The 20,730-nt window shown below is 43.4% G+C and overlaps 1 protein-coding gene across 3 annotated transcripts in view; it reads left to right on the forward strand.

Moving 5' to 3' along the window:
- The window catches only part of afg2a (AAA ATPase AFG2A), a 130,290-nt gene that overhangs the window by 25,877 nt on the left and 83,683 nt on the right, over positions 1-20,730 (forward strand). For all 3 annotated transcript variants that reach the window (XM_014212022.3, XM_014212023.1, XM_014212024.3), the window contains exons 13-15: positions 1,099-1,152; positions 1,533-1,612; positions 4,624-4,750. In XM_014212022.3, coding sequence (XP_014067497.1) covers positions 1,099-1,152; positions 1,533-1,612; positions 4,624-4,750 — 261 coding nt within the window. The remainder of the gene's footprint in view (positions 1-1,098; positions 1,153-1,532; positions 1,613-4,623; positions 4,751-20,730) is intronic.

The raw sequence follows: 20,730 nt of genomic DNA on the forward strand, positions 1-20,730 counted from the left end.
CCCAATCACGGCCGGTTGTGACACAACCCAGGATCGAACCAGGGTCTGTAGTGATGCCCCTAGCACTGAGATGCAGTGCCTTAGACCACTGCGCCACTCGGGAGCCAATAGAAGCATTTATCTAATACATAGCTACATAGAAATGTACCTACACTAAACAAAAATATAAACGCAACATGTAAAGTGTTGGTTTCATGAGCTGAAATAAAAAAAATCCCTGAAATTTTCCGTATGCACAAACACCTTATTTATCTCCAATATTGTGCACAAATTTGTTCACATCCCTGTTAGTGAGCAATTCACCTTTGCCAAGATAATCTATCCAATCCACCTGACAGGTGTGGCATATGAAGAAGCTGATTGTATTTATTTATTTTATTTAACCTTTATTTAACTTTAACAGCATGATCATTACACAGGTGCACCTTGTGCTGTGGGCAATAAAAGGACACTTTAAAATGTGCTGTTTTAGCTAGTAAAATAAATACACTTCATACATTATCAAGCCCAGACCTGGCCTGGCCACACCACCACAGAGGAACTGGGGATGAATGAGTCAGTCTCCACAATGCTGTCGTGTTCTGAGGAGACAAAAGGGCTGCCGTTTATGTGTTGTGTCCCTGCCAGCTCAGAGGTGTTGAAAAGGGTGGATTGCAGGGGAAGGAAGTCCGTCCTGACGGTCTGAGTGGATGTTTATCTGCCTCGGATGGAGGGTGCAGAGTGGCCACAGCAGCTTTACTTACCCTACCTCCTTGGTCCTCTTTGCCTTCCTTCTCAATTATTGTTTTTCTTTTTTCCCCTCCCTTCCCCTCTATCCCTTAAATAACTATCCCTTTCATGTCTGAAAGATTTCTTGGCGGGCTGTTAATAACTTCTCAGTGGTTTGTTCATTGTTGTTTTGGTGTGTTCCTGTCAGAAATTAGTGGTGAGGCTAGCTTGTAGCTAGGTAAACAGTGTTATTAGGTGTATCATTAGTGTTTATATTGATATTAATAGTTGTACTGTATAACTACGGTCTAAAGTTTTCCCTCGTATGGAACACTCCTGGTCCTATAATGTCACTGGACAGGAGAACCAACTTCCCTCTGTCTCTTTCAGGGTCCAGAGTTATTGAGTAAATATGTAGGGGAGTCTGAGAGAGCTGTCAGAGAGGTGAGTACCAGGCCAACTTTCATTGTCTGTCATACAGTATACCCAATACACTGAATATGTGGACTACTTACATTTAAAATAAATTAATTTAATATCTTACAGCAGAGGTGTCAAACTCATTCCACAGAGGGCCGAGTGTCCGCAGGTTTTGGGTTTTTACTTTCGATTCAGACCTAGACAACCAGGTGAGGGGAGATTCTTACTAATTAGTGACCTTAATTCATTAATTAAGTACAAGGGTGGAGCGAAAACCCGCAGACACTCGGCCCTCCGTGGAATGAGTTTGACAAGTGTTCTACAGTACAATGTATATGCAGAATCGGGGTCTACTATATATTAATGCGTGTCTCTCTATATATATTGGCATATGTCAACACCAGTTGTTTAGGAAGGCCAGAGCTGTCGCACCCTCCATTGTGTTCTTCGATGAGATTGACGCTCTTGCTGGGGAAAGAGGAAGGTAGGTATTTCTTCTCAGAAATGAGAACAATGACTCTTTGAATGACTGACTGTCTATAGTCCCCAAGTCTGTACAATAATTACACTGATAAAGCCGGCTGTAGAGTTCCCATGGAGACAGTTCACTAGCGCACGCACACCCACATGCACACACAAGCATGCACGTACACACTGACCAACAGAAGAGCCAGTCTGTCCGGAGGCGCTTCAATGGGATGGCACTGGGAACATCTGTGGCTTCAGGAAGAAGAAAAAACGGACAGAGAGAGGACACAGGCCGCGGCAGACAAGCGCTTCATTGTGCACGCCACAGCAGATGGGGGAAGCTAAATATGAGGCGTACTTCCCGGTAAACCCCCACTGAAAGTCAGTGGTTTCGGACCAGACAAAAGACCACTCCAGATATGGTTCAAACATGGCCTTCTCAAGCCTAATTGGACAGAGCCTGGGATGGGTCACAGTGTCTCTTCTTTCCAAAACCATTTTGCCATTTAGTGCATGTAGGGTGACATTTTGTGTCTGCTGAAGTACTTGCAATACTTGAAGTGGGATTTAGCTCCAAACTTCTCTTATGATGTCCATGAGATCACAAAACTAAACAGTGTGCATAACTCATACATGCGATTCAACTGCGACCTGCAGTGTCATATGGCCCAAGGGTACAGGCTACAGTTGAAGTCGGAAGTTTACATACACCTGAGCCAAATACATTTAAACTCAGTTTTCACAATTCCTGACATTTAATCCTAGTAGAAATTCCCTGTCTTAGGTCAGTTAGGATCACCACTTTATTTTAAGAATGTGAAATGTCAGAATAATAGTAGAGAGAATGATTTATTTCAGCTTTAATTTCTTTCATCACATTCCCAGTGGGTCAGAAGTTTATATACACTGAATTAGTATTTGGTAGCATTGCCTTTAAATTGTTTAACTTCGGTCAAACATTTTGGGTAGCCTTCCACAAGCTTCCCACAATAAGTTGGGTGAAGTTTGGCCCATTCCTCCTGACAGAGCTGGTGTAACTGAGTCAGGTTTGTAGGCCTCCTTGCTCACACACGCATTTTCAGTTCTGCCCACAAATTTTCTATAGGATTGAGGTCAGGGCTTTGTGATGGCAACTCCGTTATCTTGACTTTGTTGTCCTTAAGCCATTTTGCCACAACTTTGGAAGTATGCTTGGGGTCATTGTCCATTTGGAAGACCCATTTGCGACCTAGCTTTAACTTCCTGACTGATATCTTGAGATGTTGCTTCAATATATCCACATAATTGTTCTTCCTCATGATGCCATCTATTTTGTGAAGTTTACCAGTCCCTCCTGCAGAAAAGCAGCCCCACAACATGATGCTGCCACCCCCGTGCTTCACAGTTGGGATGGTGTTCTTCAGCTTTCAAGCCTCCCCCTTTTTCCTCCAAACATAACGATGGTCATTATGGCCATACAGTTCTATATTTGTTTCATCAGACGAGAGGACATTTCTCCAAAAAGTACAACCTTTGTTCCCATGTGCAGTTGCAAACCGTATTCTGGCTTTTTTATGGCGGTTTTGGCGCGGTAGCTTCTTCCTTGCTGGGCGGCCTTTCAGGTTATGTCGATATAGGACTCGTTTTACTGTGGATATAGATTATTTTGTACCTGTTTCCTCCAGCATCTTCACAAGGTCCTTTGCTGTTGTTCTGGGATTCATTTGCACTTTTCGCACCAAAGTACGTTCATCTCTAGGAGACAGAACGCGTCTCTTTCCTGAGCGGTATGACGGCTGCGTAGTCCCATGGTGTTTATACTTGCGTACTATTGTTTGTACAGATGAACGTGGTACCTTCAGGCATTTGGAAATTGTTCCCAAGGATGAACCAGACTTGTAGAGGTCTACAATTTTTTTCTGATGTCTTGGCTGATTTCTTTTGATTTTCCCATGATGTCAAGCCAAGAGTTTGAAGGTAGGCCTTGAAATACATCCACAGGTGCACTTCCAACTGACTCAAATGATGTCAATTAGCCTATCAGAAGCTTCTAAAGCCATGACATCATTTTCTGGAATTTTCCAAGCTGTTTAAAGGCACAGTCAACTTAGTGTATGTAAACTTCTGACCCACTGGAATTGTGATACAGTGAATTATAAGTGAAATAATCTGTCTGTAAACCATTGTTGAAAAAATATCTGTGTCATGCACAAAGTAGATGTCCTAACCGACTTTCAAAAACTATAGTTTGTTAACAAGAAATTTGTGGAGTGGTTGAAAAACGAGTTTTAATGACTCCAACCTAAGTGTATTTAAACTTCCGACTTCAACTGTATGTATCAGCTGGGGGGTCAACTTAAGTCAACTCAGGAATGGATTGGATATGGTATTCGACCTGATAAAATGCCCCACATCCCATGCCCCATTTTCTAATTGAACTGCATGCCCGAATTGACCGGATTTTATGCAATTCTTTGATCCCTGCTTTTCAAAATTGCTTGATGCAGGGGCGTCTGTCGGAATGAGTTTTCTGATACTGAGACAGGGAAAAGAAGAGAGAGAGAGGATGTTGGAGACAGGCGCATAAAGAGAAAGGGGAGAGAGGAAAAAGAAGGGAGGCATTGGGTCCATAGAGAATGAAAGAGAAAGGAACAGGCCTTGGATGAAAGGTGGAAGCAGCATGGCAGATTTCTCTCTTAGTCGCAAGGCCTTTTTTCTCTTCCTCCCAGGGTCATAACACAGTGACAGGTCTCTTTTGTGTTCCTCTGAGGCCTTGTCTGTGGTAATGACGTGTGGCACTTCCGCTGGCCCTGTGAACAGAGACAGAGAGAGAGAGTTTGTGCGTGTGTGTCTGACAGAGGTAGGGAGCAGAAACGGGAGGGAAAGACACTACATTGTGCTATGGAAAATAAACACCTTACTATTTCTCAGTGCAGGGACTGGGACATGACAACTTGAACAGACACATTTTTGGTTAAAGGTCTTTTCATATCTCCTCTCTCTCCTCCCCCTATCACCCCCTCCTCTCTCTCCCCTTCGCTCTCTCAGCTCCTCGGGGTCTGGTGGCGTAGGGGACCGGGTCCTGGCCCAGCTCCTGACAGAGATGGACGGCATCGAGCAACTCAGGGACGTCACCGTGCTGGCCGCCACCAACCGGCCCGACATGATAGATAAGGTAGATCCAGCAGAGTTCCTGCTCCCTCTCCCTCCCTCTCTCTCTCGCTCTTTCTTTCTGCTTCCCATCCTTCTTATCCTCCATCTATCTCTTAATGAAACTTCATGAGTGCTGATCAAAGACAGAGCCTGGGCCCTGTCAAAACACACGCAGGAAAAAAGGGCCTGGCGATACACAGGCACTATGGGCTTTTACAGCTCGCTCTTCCTCATTCTTGCTCTCTGTAGCCGTCCCTCATCTCCCTCTTTTCTGTCTTCCTCTCTCCTCCATTTATGTATGCACTTGCTCTATGAACATACTCTGCTTTCTGAAATGTAATCGTCTCTCTGCTCTTATCAGAAAGTAGAGTGATTAGGAGGGGAAAAACTTCAAACTGAAGATATCCTTTAGTCCAGTGCCTAGGGGGAACTTCCTCCTGCTCCCACTTTGCCAGGTGGCTGTTGAGGCCCCATGGTGGGATAAACCCTCACAGTGCTTCCTTATGGACAGCTGAACAGCTGGAAGTCTCCTCCAGGGCCACTGGTGGAGAATTGACACATCCCTGGCCTGCCTAGCAACTGAAGACCATTTCCTTCCTTCCTCCCCTGCTACTGCCTGGCCTGCCACTCCAAGCTCTGTTAGCAGTTGGGGTTCGTGCCCCTGGAAGGGGTGCATGAGAAACCCCAGGCATCCTCAGCAGCCCCACCAAGCCAACCCTGCTGCTGTCAGGAAGCAGGGGTCCCAGACAGCTGAGAAATCAGATTAGCCTGCCCCCCTACCAAGGGGGTAGTAGGGGGTGCTATTTGAATGCGAAACACATTAGGCGTGATGGGAAACGCAAGCCGCCAAATGGAGGGGTACTTTCTATGGTCCCCCTTCCCTTGGTCTGGCACCCTACTTACACACCACCACCACCCCCAAACTGTCAACAAACAGGAGTAGGCGGCCATTTCCATGAGAATGGTAGGATATGACGAGACAAATGAAGATTAATGGGATGTTTGGGTGTCAATGAGGCACATTGTCGGCAGATTGATGGAGCACAGGGACTTCTTAGTTTGATGGACCGAATGGGGGGGAGAGAGAAGGACATGGAAAGACAGGGAGTATGCATGTACTTATGGGACATAATGTAGTTTGGGTGGGTCTGCTTTTGTCTCTCAGCCACTAACAGAGTCAAGTGTTTACTTCCTACTTATCTACCTCCTTAAGCCAGCTTTTAGATCTGGCTCCACCGTGGAAAGGGAGCAAAACATTTGACCAATAAAATGCATGTTGTCTTTCTCTCACAAATAATTCCAACAAATACAGCTTAGACTGTTTACACAACCTGTTTGTATTAAATAACTATTACTTTCATACGGAAAATAATGATACAAAATTCCCACAGTTCAACAGGCCTTTGTATTGCACCAATCGCCCCATCCCGCCTTTGACCCATTTTGAGTCTCCTGTGACGATTGATGAGTGGCACTATTATATTTACCCAGCCTGCTTTGGAGAAGAGCCCCCTAGCCTTGTGTCACTCTGTTTTTGTAGCAGCTGTCCATCTAAAACAGCCCCGCCAACCCACCCCTTAACACACACATGCACACTTTTTCCTCCAGGAAGGATAATGTTGGTTTGTTGTTCTATTGAATAGCCTATTTATTTAACATAATATGTGTGGAGCTCCCACCCTTCTATCAGGAGGTGGGAATGCTACAGTATATGTGATTACTGCCAGATGGAGTTTGTTTTTAACCAGAAGTTACCAACTGGGCTCTTATCAGGTCTGTGGATAACAGATGTGTTGTGTTTCATGCTTCTTTTAATAATCCCCTCCCTCCACTCAACACCAGGCTTGTGTAGTTTATTTTGTGAACAGGAGATGGCGCCACATCAGGTACTGTTCCGCCATAAACAATTATGTCGAGGTATTAGTCCTGTGGACTTTTGTTTTACATCTTTTATTCTAAACATGTTAATGTTTTGCTGGTTCCATTGGCTATTAGGTTGTTCTACACAGTGACGTTTAGCATTCTACGATGGCAAGAGTGAAGGCTAAGGCCTATGAGTGCAATAATAAAGGCATACATGCAGGAGATTACAAAGTTATTCGAGAGGTTGGAACCCCAACACATACTGCCCTCAGACAACATTTAGTTATCTCTGAACACTGTACTTTTACACAGTCCACATGTCACCATTGGTAATTGGTATGCCTCCCTTGTGTATCTTGAAAGAGTCCTTATCAGCGTTTTAACCTGCGGCCTAATACTTGCAGCTTCCCAAAGAGCAGTGTTTAAACCTCCAAAATGGACCAAACTACCTCCCCCCAGTCATTTAAAATTTGCCACACAAGATTGCAAAGTTACGGAATCTGACCCCCCTCACCTTTTCTTCTCAGAACTTTGTTAATAACCGTAGGGTGGAAAAAGGTTTAGAACTAATTGCATACCTCCTAGTGTCTTTAAGGGGGGAACGAAATAAAAGCAAAGGTTTTTAATTTGAAAACTCCACCACCACATCTCAACATTAGTCATGCCTTGTGTTTGTTAATGTTTTAGAGGAGCTGGACTTGAGCTGTTGATTTATATGCAAACAGACACACGACTGCAGAATATGAGATCACTGAACATCTGTCAGTATTTTTCAAGCCAATGGTCAACGTTGGACATTTCTAATCGTAATCAGAGCCTAATTGCCCTAGTCTGTAATTTGTGGGCCAGTTTTGTAAATATCTGAATACTAGCCTTTTATTTATAGCTTCAGATTCCCAAGCCTATAAAAAGCCCTTAGCCATAAATGTTCCTTGACCTTTTTTATAAAGTTTCTTGTAGTCTTTGGTGTATCTGTGAAAAGGATTGTATCTTGGAAACCTACCACACCGCCAATCACCATTCAACCAGATGGCATTCCCAGACATCCCATCATAGACTTTGCTTTTAAGTGCCATTGTTTTGGGCGACAGCAGTGCATTTAGTCTTTGAAACAAGAACAGTCTGTTGTGAAAATGTGTCTTCGACTCGTCATTGACCTTTGACCAGACGTAAACATTCTCACGTTTTATAAATATGTCTCCTTTGGTTCTTCACCCCCAACATGGGGAACTATCAACTATGTCCACCTAGCAGACACTGGTCATGGGCGACTCTCACAGTTTGAATTATGCACTCCTGTGTTGCCACTCATCCAACGGAAGCTTACCTGGGCCCAACCTTGACCTGGCAAGAAATCACTATTAGCTAAAATAAGCCCTCCAGTCAAAACAGGCCATATTTTATTGTGTTTTGGTTATCTTCTCCGAGCTTTACCTATTTTCTCTCCGTTTCTCTTTCTTGTTCTATCCCTCTTTCTCTGCCTCACTGCCTCTCTCTCACTCTCTCTCTGTCTCTCGCTCAAGGTGAGCCAACCATGATGGAATTTCTATTTGTGCTGTCTTAAAGGATTAGAGTTCATTCACTGTTTTCCTGACTGTACACTTCTCAATGGGGTGGTGCTGCACAGCACAGGATGTCTCTCTGAAAGCTTGGCTGTCAATGTTATTTCAAGGTATTAGTATCTCTGTTTACTGGTAAATGATCCAGCATTTTACCCCAGTTCTCACTCTTTCGCCCGTCGAAATCAGTTACGTGACAAGACACCAGCTACAGATGTAGCTCAGTGGCAAATGAAAACAAATGGGAGATTTTGCGTGCGTGTGTGTGTGCGCCTAGGCAACGGGATACCAGCAGGGGAGGGATGAGCTCTGGGAGGAGATGGGTGGGGGGGTTATGATCCCCAGGCAAGTATCAAACTTCAAGGGCTGTATTAGTGTCAGATTACACAGTGTACGTCTTAGAATACCATCAAGCAAATCAACAGAACTCGAGCAAATCAGCGTATTTCCACTGTAATAGAACTGACATCAGTCAAGCCCCCCCCCCCCAGGATACCAAAAACTGATCACGCCATGCACCAAATTACACTGGTTTAAATGTATAATCATGAGGACAGTTTAATGTGATTCATCACATTTTTGCTCCTTTTCATGCGGTGGCAGTGTATTAAACATAGTCCTGGACATTGCATGCTTCTTTTCAACTTGAAAGGCGGTTGATAATGTGCTCTCCACATTGGGAGTAGCAGCGCATGCATAGATAATACAAAATACTAAATGACAATGAACTAATACGCACATTCCACTTCCACCGGCTGGTCCTCTGTTTTGGTGAGCGAGCGAGAGAGAGGGAGGGTGAGGGAGACATCTCCAGCGTGTGTCGTCTTGCCTCTTGGCGAGCAGAGACCACCAGGGCCTTGGAATGCTTTCAGTTCAGGAAATCTCGTTTATTCTCATAAATGCTGTGCCTAAACCCCTCCACAATCCCACTGGAGAGCTTCTCTTCTCTTCCCCGCTCTCTCATTGGAGCTTTGTCGAGTCTAACGGGAAATGTATAAGTCAATGTACGCATTGAGGTGTAGGTGTTTAGGTTTAAAGTACATATACCATGGTACATGTTGAAGTGATGGTCTACTTCTTTTGGTGTGAAGTCTTGAGGTGACGAGTGGAGAGCACGGTCAGTTGTTGTAGCATTTAGTGCTAAGACTGTGGTGACATTGAGCGAACCGTTCCTTCTCTTGCATTTGGTGTATTTGTGCATAGAAGAGAAAGCGGCTTGTTGTCCCATTTTAATTCACTTCAGCATAAGCCTCAGTAGTGCAGTGGAAGTTTGGGCTTGATATTTTCAAGAGGTCAGGGACCTTATTTGACTGCACATTTGAGAGGTGCAAAGACAAAAACACCTAAACGATCCCACTCTTCCCTACTTCCCAGTGCTCCCCACACTAACAGCCAGGGAGCTGGGAGCTGCATGAATCATCAGTCCTCACCTCCATACAGCCATACATCCAGGTCCACAGCAGCCCAACAGGGGACCTGGGAGGGGCTACCTCCTAATAATACCCCCTTTGTGTTTCTCCAAAAGCCCCCCAGAATAGATCACCCTGGCCGGGGGATCCCGACACCACATTAAGAGGCGCTTACAGGTGGATTAGGTGTAAGTTTGGGGGATTTAAATGGGAGCGGGGTATAGTAACATGCGACTGAGGGTATTGCTGTCCATTCATAAACGGGACAGGTTTTCTTTTTATTCAACAAGGGCTAGTGCTGTTTGGGCAGCTAACAAATGAGCTATTATCTGAGCGACGATTTGGAGGCGCTGCCGGAGAGATGGTAACGGTATCCCAAAGTATATCCTCAATCAGCCCAGTCATCTTCATCAAGATTTAAGTTACCCATTGTAAGTGAAATGAAATCAAACCAAGCCCCTTCTGCGAGGCCCATTTGGCTGTCAAAGCGGGAGTGATGTTTCCATGTTCTGGAGCTGTATATAACTTACTGCTGGTTAACTACACTCTCCTTCATATGTATTTGGACAGTCACCTTTTATTAGAGATTATTTTAATCTGTTTTACCATTTAGAAATGAAAACACTTTATGTATCTAGTCCCCCCATTTGAAGACGTCATAAGTATTTGGACAAATTCACTTAGTGTATTAAAGTAGTCAAACGTTTTGTATTTGGTCCCATGTCCCCGAATCAAGCGTGTAACTCTACAAACTTGTTGGATGCGTTTGCGGTTTGTTTCGGTTGCGTTAGGGATTATGTTTTGCCCAATAGGAACCGAATAGTGAATAATGTGTTTTATTGTAAGTAGAAGTTGTTTCTGAACACTTTTTTTACATTCATGTGGATGCTACCATGATTATGGAGAAGCATACAGAGGCACAAAGATACTCCTCAAAAAATGCTAACCTGCCCTGTTATTGGTAATGGTGAGTGGTTAACATGTTTTGTTGTAGCCTCTGAATGGCATCTCACTCATGATTATTCATGATTCTTCTTAATCATGGCGTTACCAGGATTAATTTAGAAACAGCTTATCTTTTCACTTAGAAAGAAAATTACTTCAGTCATCATTCACCATTCAGTTAATATTGGGCAAAACATAACACAAACAAACTGCAAAATATAGCCTTTTGGGGTCCTAAGTGAGATTTGGTTGGGGGGAGGGTAGTAAACATAAAGAAAAGCCCTTGAATGAGTAGGTGCGTTCAAACTTTTGACTGGTACTGTACATTAGGGCTGACCCCATTTTAGTCAACTGGTCAATTGTTTGGTCAATAGGCTGTTGATCAACCAATATTTTTTTGTTGTTGAGCAGTGGCAAATATATTTAAAAAAAAATTATAGCACATGAGACACCTGTCTATTCCATGCCTGTCTGAGTGGACTAATCCATTGTGCAGGCCACGGAGATGGCTCAACAGTAGTACATTTTGCCTTTGTCTGATTGTCTTAACCCACCGTCAAAGTAATTTGTTCTTCGTCTCAAACAGCAAGGTAACAAAGTCTGTTTTTACTTCCATTGAGAATGTCAATAGTTCCTCAATGTAGCCTATTTGAAAAAATCTTTCCAGCTCTCTCCCTTTCGATAAAGAAATGTCATGCTCTGATCCGGTGGAAACGTAATAAAATAGAGCTACCTGATTACTTCTTATCCCTTGTGCAAATAGCCTATAGCTGTTTCTGTCTGTCTGGAGCTCGCTGGTGTGAAACTCTTGAGGGCCCAGAATATTTTATACAATGTTACAAGTTTACTAACACTAGCTTTGGGCCAGACCAAGTTAATAGTTGATACAATGTTTCAAGTTCCTTGCAGACAGGCAATGCGTAGCCAATGTGATTTATAGGATATTTATTTTCATCACAATATTTTAACTGCGGACTGCAATGTTTTTATTTGTTGGATTTATGTAGGCTATTTTTACATATTGGCAATGGCAATATAAGTTACTTTTAAATTTGTATCATGTTAATTTAGATTTTGATTTACCACATGACATTGGTTTTGAGACATGAAGATTTTATTATAAATTAAATTAAACTGTTCCACGAAAATATGAAAGTCATAACTGCCACACAGATCGGTAGAAATGGTACGATAACTTGTTACTTAAAATGGAAACGGTTGTCAACCGCTGGTGTAGCCTATTACCGGCAACTTCAGGAGCATAATGGCAGAATCTGCGAAGGCCAGCAGCAGCGGGCAGTGGGAGGAGGTTTTTTCTTCTGGTTAGGCTATATTGATCTTTTGCTCCCTCTTTAGTAATTTGTGTGTCTTAATTTTTAATTTCAGTGCTTAAAGCATCAGACAAGCTCAGTAGCCTACATATAGTTGATTTTTTTCAAACATAGTGTGTGTCTATGTATGGAAAAAATACCCATTTTTATATTCCGACCAATCAACTCTTGGTCTGTTCTTTTTACATCGTGGACAGCCCTAAACTACATAAATATCTGTTGGGGGGTCCATTAGCTGCTACCTGGACTTTAACTTGATAAATGGTCCTGTGAAATGTGCCTGGGTCATAAGTATAAGACTGTGTGTGTGTGTTCACTCTCATATGTGTACAGTATGTGTGTTCTTTTCGCAATGCTATTTCACTCTTTCATGTCTCTGTGTAAGCATTGGTTTGTCACTTTTCTCACTAGTTGCATGAGCACCAATTGGTATAGTTTGGCCCCAACTTCTTATTTGTCAAATAGTTTTCATCTAATCTGTTAAAGTTTTACCTAGCTGTCACAAACAGTCCGTGTCAGACTTCAGGTTGAGATGGCTTATAGTTTGAGAAGCTCCTTGGAGTTGGTACTGAAATCTGAATATGTTTTTTTCACACATCTTCATACAAATTGTGTATACGCGTGTTCATGTTGACGGGTTGTGGGTGGAGTTTTTTCCACAACACATGTCAACTCCGAGTTAAAGTAATTTACGGTTGGCAGGAAACACCAGAAGTTGTCTCATGCACCAAACCCCGACTTGGACAGTGCCCCTAAAAATATTTTCATGTATTTACCACCTCTAAAGGACATAGTGTCCCATCCTAAATCCTGTTGCCTGAGAAATGAAGCATTTCAGATGTTCACCAGTCCACTGTCCTCCGGGCCAGACCCAGAACTAATCTCTTTCATCTCCGGTTGCTGGGGGGGAGAAAGTGGAGAGCGCACTTCCCTCCTCCAGGATCTCTTCTGTTAAAGACATCACCTCGGGGGGATGCAGCTGAGCCCTCCTCCCTCTATCCCTCCATTTCCCTCCCTCCCTTGCTCCCTCCCTCCCTCCCTGGGCCTCTGAGCTGGCCTGCCTTCCCTTTGGCTTTCCCCTTTTCCTTCCTTCCTCAATTCCTCCACTAATAGCTCCCTTGTTCCTGAGGAGTCAGTGCTGCCAGTTAAGCAGTCATTCATGGAAGATTCATTAGTGGCTGGGTAATTGTGAACAGACCGAGAAGAGAGGCGGGCTCACGTTCGCGTTCATGCTCCAGGGCAAAGTGGTCGCAGACAGCGGGCACAAGGAGGAACACAGAGAGCCTCTATCTTTCCTCCCTCTCTCTTTCTCTTTTTTCTGTCTCTCCCTCCTCTCTTCCCTCATTTTCTTTTACATCCCTCTTATTTTCTGCTTCTTAATAATTCAGTCCTCTCTTTAATTAATGGCGTTTTGTGTCATGTTTCATTGATAAATGTTGCATGGAATTGGCCTACCTTCAAACTCAGTGCCTCTTTGCTTGACATCATGGGAAAATCAAAGGAAATCAGCCAAGACCTCAGAAAAAATATTGTAGACCTCCACAAGTCTGGTTCATCCTTGGGAGCAATTTCCAAACGCCTGAAGGTACCACGTTCATCTGTACAAACAATAGTGCGCAAGTATAAACACCATGGGACTACGCAGCCGTCATACCACTCAGGAAGGAGACGCATTCTGTCTCCTAGAGATGAACGTACTTTGGTGCCGAAAAGTGCAAATCAATCCCAGAACAACAGCAAAGGACCCTGTGAAGATGCTGGAGGAAACAGGTACAAAAGTACCTATATCCACAGTAAAATGAGTCCTATATTGACATAACCTGAAAGGCTGCTCAGCAAGGAAGCCACTGCTCCAAAACCACCATAAAAAAGCCAGAATACGGTTTCAAACTGCACATGGGGACAAAGATCATACTTTTTTGAGAAATGTCCTCTTGTCTGATGAAACAAAAATATAACTATTTGGCCATAATGACCATTGTTATGTTTGGAGGAAAAAGGGGGAGGCATGCAAGCCAAAGAACACCATCCCTTCTGTGAAGCACGGGGGTGTAGGCATCATGTTGTGGGGGTGTTTTGCTGCAGGAGGGACTGGTGCACTTCACAAAATAGATGGCATCATGAGGCAGAACAATTATGTGGACATATTGAAACAACATCTCAAGACATCAGTCAGGAAGTTAAAGCTTGGTTGCAAATGGTTCTTCCAAATGGACAATGACCCCAAGCATACTTCCAAAGTTGTGGCAAAATGGCTTAAGGCCAACAAAGTCAAGGTATTGGAGTTGCCATCACAAAGCCCTGACCTCAATCCTATAGAAGATTTGTGGGCAGAGCTGAAATATCGTGTGCGAGCAAACCTGACTCAGTTACACCAGCTCTGTCAGGAGGAATTTATTGTGGGAAGCTTGTGGCAAGGCTACCCAAAATGTTTGACCCAAGTTAAACTATTTAAAGGCAATGCTACCAAATCCTAATTGAGTGTATGTAAACGTCTGACCCACTGAGAATGTGATGAATGAATTTAAAGCTGAAATAAATCATTCTCTCCTAACTGACCTAAGACAGGGAATTTTTACTAGGATTAAATGTCAGGAATTGTGAAAACTGAGTTTAAATGTATTTGGCTAAGGTGTATGTAAACTTCCGACTTCAACTGTACATCCACAGGTACACCTCCAATTTACTCAAATGATGTCAATTAGCCTATCAGAAGCTTCTAAAGCCATGACATCATTTTCTAGAATTTTCCAAGCTATTTAAATGCACAGTCAACTTAGTGTATGTAAACTTCTGACCCACTGGAATTGTGATACAGTGAATTATAAGTGAAATAATCTGTCTGTAAACAATTGTTGGAAAAATTACTTGTGTCATGCATGAAGTAGATGTCCTAACCGACTAGCCAAAACTATAGTTTGTTTACAAGACATTTGTGGAGTGGTTGAAAAACGAGTTTTAATGACTCTAACCTAAGTGTATGTAAACATCCGACTTCAAATGTATGTCATTATATGCATGCTAAATGTTTCTGATTTCTGTTTGAAGCATCCCCACAGTATTTGCTGCAGCTTTGCTTTGGTGGACACACAGTGTTTCCTCTAGGATAATTTTCTTAAAGGCCCTCTTCTTGGCCGCAGAGACTAAATTCATTCATCCGGTTGCCTAGTCACTTTACCCCTACCTACAGTACATTCGGAAAGTATTCAGACCCCTTGACTTTTTCCACACTTTGTTACGTTACAGCCTTATTCTAAAATTGATTAAATCAATTGTTTTCCTCATCAATCTACACACAATACCCCATGATGACGAAACGAAAACAGGTTTTTAGAATTTTTTACAAATGTATAAAAAAATAAATACCTTATTTACATAAGTATTCAGAACCTTTGCTATGAGACTCGAAATTGAGCTCAGGTACATCCTGTTTCCTTTGATCATCCTTGAGATCTTTCTACAACTAGATCGGAGTCCACCTGTGGTAAATTCCATTGATTGGACATGATTTGGAAAGGCACACACCTGTCTGTAAGGTCCCACAGTTGACAGTGCATGTCAGAGCAAAAACCAAGCCATGAGGTTGAAGGAATTGTCCGTAGAGCCCCGAGACAAGATTGTGTCGAGGCACAGATCTGGAGAAGGGTACCAGAAAATGTCTGCTGCATTGAAGGTCCCCAAGAACACAGTGCCCTCCATCATTCTTAAATGGAAGAAGTTTGGAACCACGAATACTCTTCCTAGAGCTGGCAACCCGGCCAAATTGAGCAATCGGGGGAGAAGGGCCTTGGTCAGGGAGGTGACCAAGAACACGATGGTCACTTTGGCAGAGCTCCAGAGTTCCTCTGTGGAGATGGGAGAACCTTCCAGAAGGACAACCATCTCTGCAGCACTCCACCAATCAGGCCTCTGTGGTAAAGTGGCCAGATGGAAGCCACTTCTCACTAAAAGGCACATGACAGAGTTTGCCAAAGGGGTCCTAAAGAACTCTCAGACCATGAGGAACAAGATTCTCTGGTTTGTTGAAACCAAGATTAAACTCTTTGGCCTGAATGCCAAGCTTCACGTCTGGAGGAAACCTGGCACCATCCCTACGGTGAAACGTGGGGATGTTTCTCAGCAGCAAGGACTGGGAGTCTAGTCAGGATTGAGGGAAAGATGAACAGAGCAAAGTACGGAAAGATCATTAGTGAATATCTGCTCCAGAGTGCTCAGGTCCTCAGACTGGGGGGAAGGTTCACCTTCCAACAGAACAACAATCCTAAGCACACAGCCAAGACAATGCAGGAGTGACTTCGGGACAAGTTTCTGAATGTCCTTGAGTGGCTCAGCTAGATCCCGGACTTGAACCTGATCCAACATCTCTGGAGAGACCTGAAAATTGCTGAGCAGCGACGCTCCCCATCCAACCTGACAGAGCTTAAGAGGATATGCAGAGAAAAATGGGAGAAACTCCCCAAATGCAGGTGTGCCAAGCTTGTAGCATGATACTCAATAAGACGTAAGGCTGTAATCTCTGCCAATGGTGCTTCAATACATTTTCAAAATGTTGCTCCGTCATTATGGGGTATTTTGTGTTGATTGTTGAGAAAAAACAATTGAATCCATTTTAGAATAAAGCTGTAACGTAACAAATTGTGGGAAAAGTCAAGGGGTCGGATTACTTTCCGAATGCACTGTATATGTACATAGCTACCTCAATATATGCGTTATAAGTTCTTATCTGAAATGGTACACTGTTAAGACATAATATATCACTTTGTTGAATTAATCTTTCAAATTAATTCAAATAACTTGTACAATATGCTATTTTTTTTTTAATTGAACAGTCATTGCTGTGTTTAATGTCAAGCAACAGATAGCACATGTAATGGTAGTCAGTTGAATTTGAAGGTTTGTGAAGTCATCTGATATCTTGTCTCTGCACAAATTTCTTGAAAGTTGCCCCGGCAACTGGAAAACGTGGTGTTGATTAGGAGTTGCAGTAAACAAGGTGGACAGGGGGGATGTCCCAGGGGAGACGCGGGGGGAGAAGGGATGGTCACGGTCCAGTGTTACCCAGCAGCACTGGGCAACCAGACCTGTCTCTGACCTCAAAGGGTTTGCCATTTTATGATGGAGTCACAAGCCAGGCTGCAGTCAACACAAACCCTCACTACAAAGGCATGCTAACTCGCTTCCTTGAGCTGCCTCTCTGTTTCTTTTTCTCTCTCTATTTCTCTCTCCAACTCTGTCTCTCTCTCTCTCTCGCCGTCTTTTCCTTTTTCCTCCTCTCTCTGTGACAGTTTGACAGCACCTTGTCAAAATAGACACCATCTCTTCAAAGACTCAACGTGCCAAAATGGATTCTTATTTTAAAAAAACTCAACAGATCTACTAGCTTCACTTGCATAATTTCAACCCACAGAGATAGCTGCCACTTAATTTATTTATTCCACCTTTTATGCTCAGTGACACTTTCTCATTATCTATCTTTATCTCCCTCTTCCTCCGTCTCTGCTTTCCTCCTCCGTCTCTGTTTCTGTCTCTCACTGTTGGTTTCCCACAGTGTTTGGTCCAGAGAGCCTGCGTTGTTTAGAAACAAATTTGATTGGAGTTATCGACTGGCCATGTCCACAACCAATGGTTTATCTCCCCTTGTCAGCATCAATAAGACAGAGGGAGATGCGATCCAGGTCTGTTTTTATTTCTTCAGCGAGGGAACAGACAACATTAATGGGAAAGAGCCGGAGAAGTGTACCATTTAGTTTGCTCACGTCCTGTGTCATGGAGAAACAACAGCGACAACAGAACAGCAACATGGGAGTGTTTACTTGCAGAGTTTCTGACGAGAAAAAAACACTAAAAAGGTTAAAACCGCAGTTATAAGAATCTATAGTAAACTTTAGCTTTGTGGCATTCTGTGTTTTTACTCGTTTGATACGGTTGTTGTATGCAAAGAACATGGCTCGGTTGTAAGGTGGACTGTAAACATTTGTATTTGAATAATATACTTTCCAGCAGCCATTTTGCATTGTGTTCCATATAGCTGTTGTAGTTAGCTTTTACACAAATTAAGCTCTACTTGTTTTTCCCTTGCAGCAATAGTGTCCAGTAAATGCACCCAGCAGCTATGAATTAAATGTTTTTTATCAGTTACAATTACTACAGCAGAAAAGTGCATTTTAAATCAGAGGTGCTGCAGCAGAACTGTTTTCCACCAGAGGACCTTGAGACTGCACAGTAAAAATAACTTTGACTGAGGTTGTGTTTGCTAACACAGATTGCTTGTGTTGCCCTTAAAACGTTCATTCCGGCCCTTGATTACGGTGTACGGTTTCTCCTAAGACCAACAAAGCCTACTAAATACAGCACAGCCAATTGGTCGGATCCTAAATTAGGGTGGGGGAAACTTAGAGAAACCAATTGGGAGGCGGAAGCCACTAATTAAAAGCTACATGGTCTACAGATTGCATCAATTTAATTTTCTTTAGCGATGGCCACAATTTCAGAGCTTGGTTTGTACACCAGTGCACATTCCAAGACTGCTGCTGCCTCTGTGTTTGGAAAGTCTCTAACAACATACCAGCACTACTATAAATGTCTCTTCTCGTACAGAATCGAGAATTTGACAAATCTCAGAGAATATGCAGCGTTTTGAATCGACAAGAAACCATTCACCCAAATTCCTCAGCAAAAGTTGGTGGTAGTATTATCGTTCTCTGACTTGGATTTGTGTTGTGGACAGCTGCCAATACGTTGTGAGTGTTATGAATAGAAGATTGCATTATGCTCAAGTGGTTAGTTGGTTAACCAAAACGGTTGCTTCAGAGAACTCACAGGGAATACTGAGCACCTGAGGAAAACCACAGGTTGCCGGGCCGACTCGAGGATCAGGGCCTTTTTTATGATCCAATTTCCTGATTGAGCTTGTTGCTCTATGTCTCGGTGGTTACCTAACCTCTTGGCAACAAACAAATAACCTTTTGCCTCAAGCTGTCATACAGTTAGACTTCCTCTCCCTTTAAAGTGGCTCACCAGCCAAAACAGGTTAGTGCAAGATGAATGTGATCGTCCAACAATGTGTGACTGACATTGGCAGTTTTTGTTTTGTCCTAATGCTAGTCGAAGCACCCCATGTAGATTCAAGGGGTCTGATTCCTGCAATCCCTGAGAGGTTGTCTTTATGTTGTGGAATAGTATGTTTTAATGTGTTAACACACTTTCAATTAGTGCTTAGAAGGTTCTGGTTGGTTTTTAGTGTTTATTTGATCGTCTTGTTTGCATTCTTTCGCTTAAGTCAACACTCAAGAAATGAAGTTTTTATCAAGAGTAGTTATGGGACACACACACATGCGCGTGCACGCACACAAATGTTCACCTGGCCTTGGAGCCAGATGCACATAGCCTTGGGGTATTGTATGGCACACCAGTGTGTCCTCAGCCCTTGTCATTGCTTCCTGTCCACGAATGGCAGTACCCACACTGCAAGGAGGGAAAATTAAGTTTTTTTCCCCCTGCAAATGATGAAGAGAAAAAGAAGGAAATAACTTCGACCTTGTAACTTCCCTCTCATTTCAACTAATGTTTTTTCCAGACTGGGAGAGCTGAAGGCCGTCCATCTCACTCCTGTTGGATTTTTCCTGTACCTTACACATTGGGTTTCAGGATATGTACAAAACAGGATAGCACAGCACAACATATATCAACATTTTTGAAGAACCTGGAATGGACTAGGCCGCTCCAATAATCCAGTGAATTTGTCCGTTTAGGGGAAAATGATATAAGAATGATATATTTGACGTATTCTCCGGTGACGGTATTCTGTATAAATGTCTGTGTGATCGCTTGTTGGGTTGTTTGTTGGTCTTTGTATGAGTCTGTGACTTAAATACAAGCAGATATACTAGGTAACTAACTAGTGAGTTTGCTGTTCATTGACTACAGCTCAGCATTCAACACAATAGTCCCCTCCAAGCTCATCACCAAACTTGGGACGCACGGACTCAACACCTCCCTCTGTAACTGGATCCTTGACTTCCTGACAGGCCAACCCCAGGTGGTGAGGGTAGGCAACATTACCTCTGCCATGCTGACCCTCAACATGGGGGCCCCACAGGGGTGTGTGCTTAGTCCACTCTTGTACTTCCTGTGTGGCCACGCATGACATGACAGTGGTAGGCCTGATCACCGGCGACGATGAGACAGCCTACAGGAAGGAGGTCAGTGACCTGGCAGTGTGGTTCCAGGACAACAACCTCTCTCTCAATGTCAGTAAGACCAAGGAGCTTAAACGTGCACTACAGGAAATGCAGGAGCAAGCACGCCCCAATCTACATCGACGGGGCTATAGTGAAGAGGGTCGCGAGCTTCTAATTCCTCGTGTCCAAATGACTAAGGACTTACAATGGTCCACACACACACAAACAGTCATGAAGAAGGTGCAACAGCACCTCTTCCACCTCAGGAGGTTGAAAAGATTTGGCATGGGCCCTCAAATCCTCAAAAAGTTCTACAGCTGCACCATTGAGAGCACCTTGACTGGCTGTATCAATGCTTGGTATGGCAATTGCACCACCCTCGATCACATGGCGCTACAGAGGGTAGTGCGGACAGCCCAGTAATTCACTGGGGCTGAGCTCCCTGCCTCCAGGACCTACAAATCAGGTAGTGTGAAAGGAAGGGCCGGAAATGTTTTGACTCCAGCCACACAAGCCATAGACTGTTCTTTCTGCTTCCGCACGGCAAGCGGTACCTGAGCATCAAGTCTGACACCAACAGGCTTCTGAACAGCTTCTATCCCCAAGCCATAAGACTGCTAAATAGCTAACAAAATGGCTACACATCTGTTTTGACCTTTTCTATTTTATTTTTATTTTTGCACTCTCTCACACTCACACTTAATTTTCTCACACA

The sequence above is a fragment of the Salmo salar genome, chromosome 09 (assembly GCF_965601325.2).
Source record: "Salmo salar chromosome 09, fSalSal1, whole genome shotgun sequence".
NCBI classification, from domain to species: Eukaryota; Metazoa; Chordata; class Actinopteri; order Salmoniformes; family Salmonidae; genus Salmo; species Salmo salar.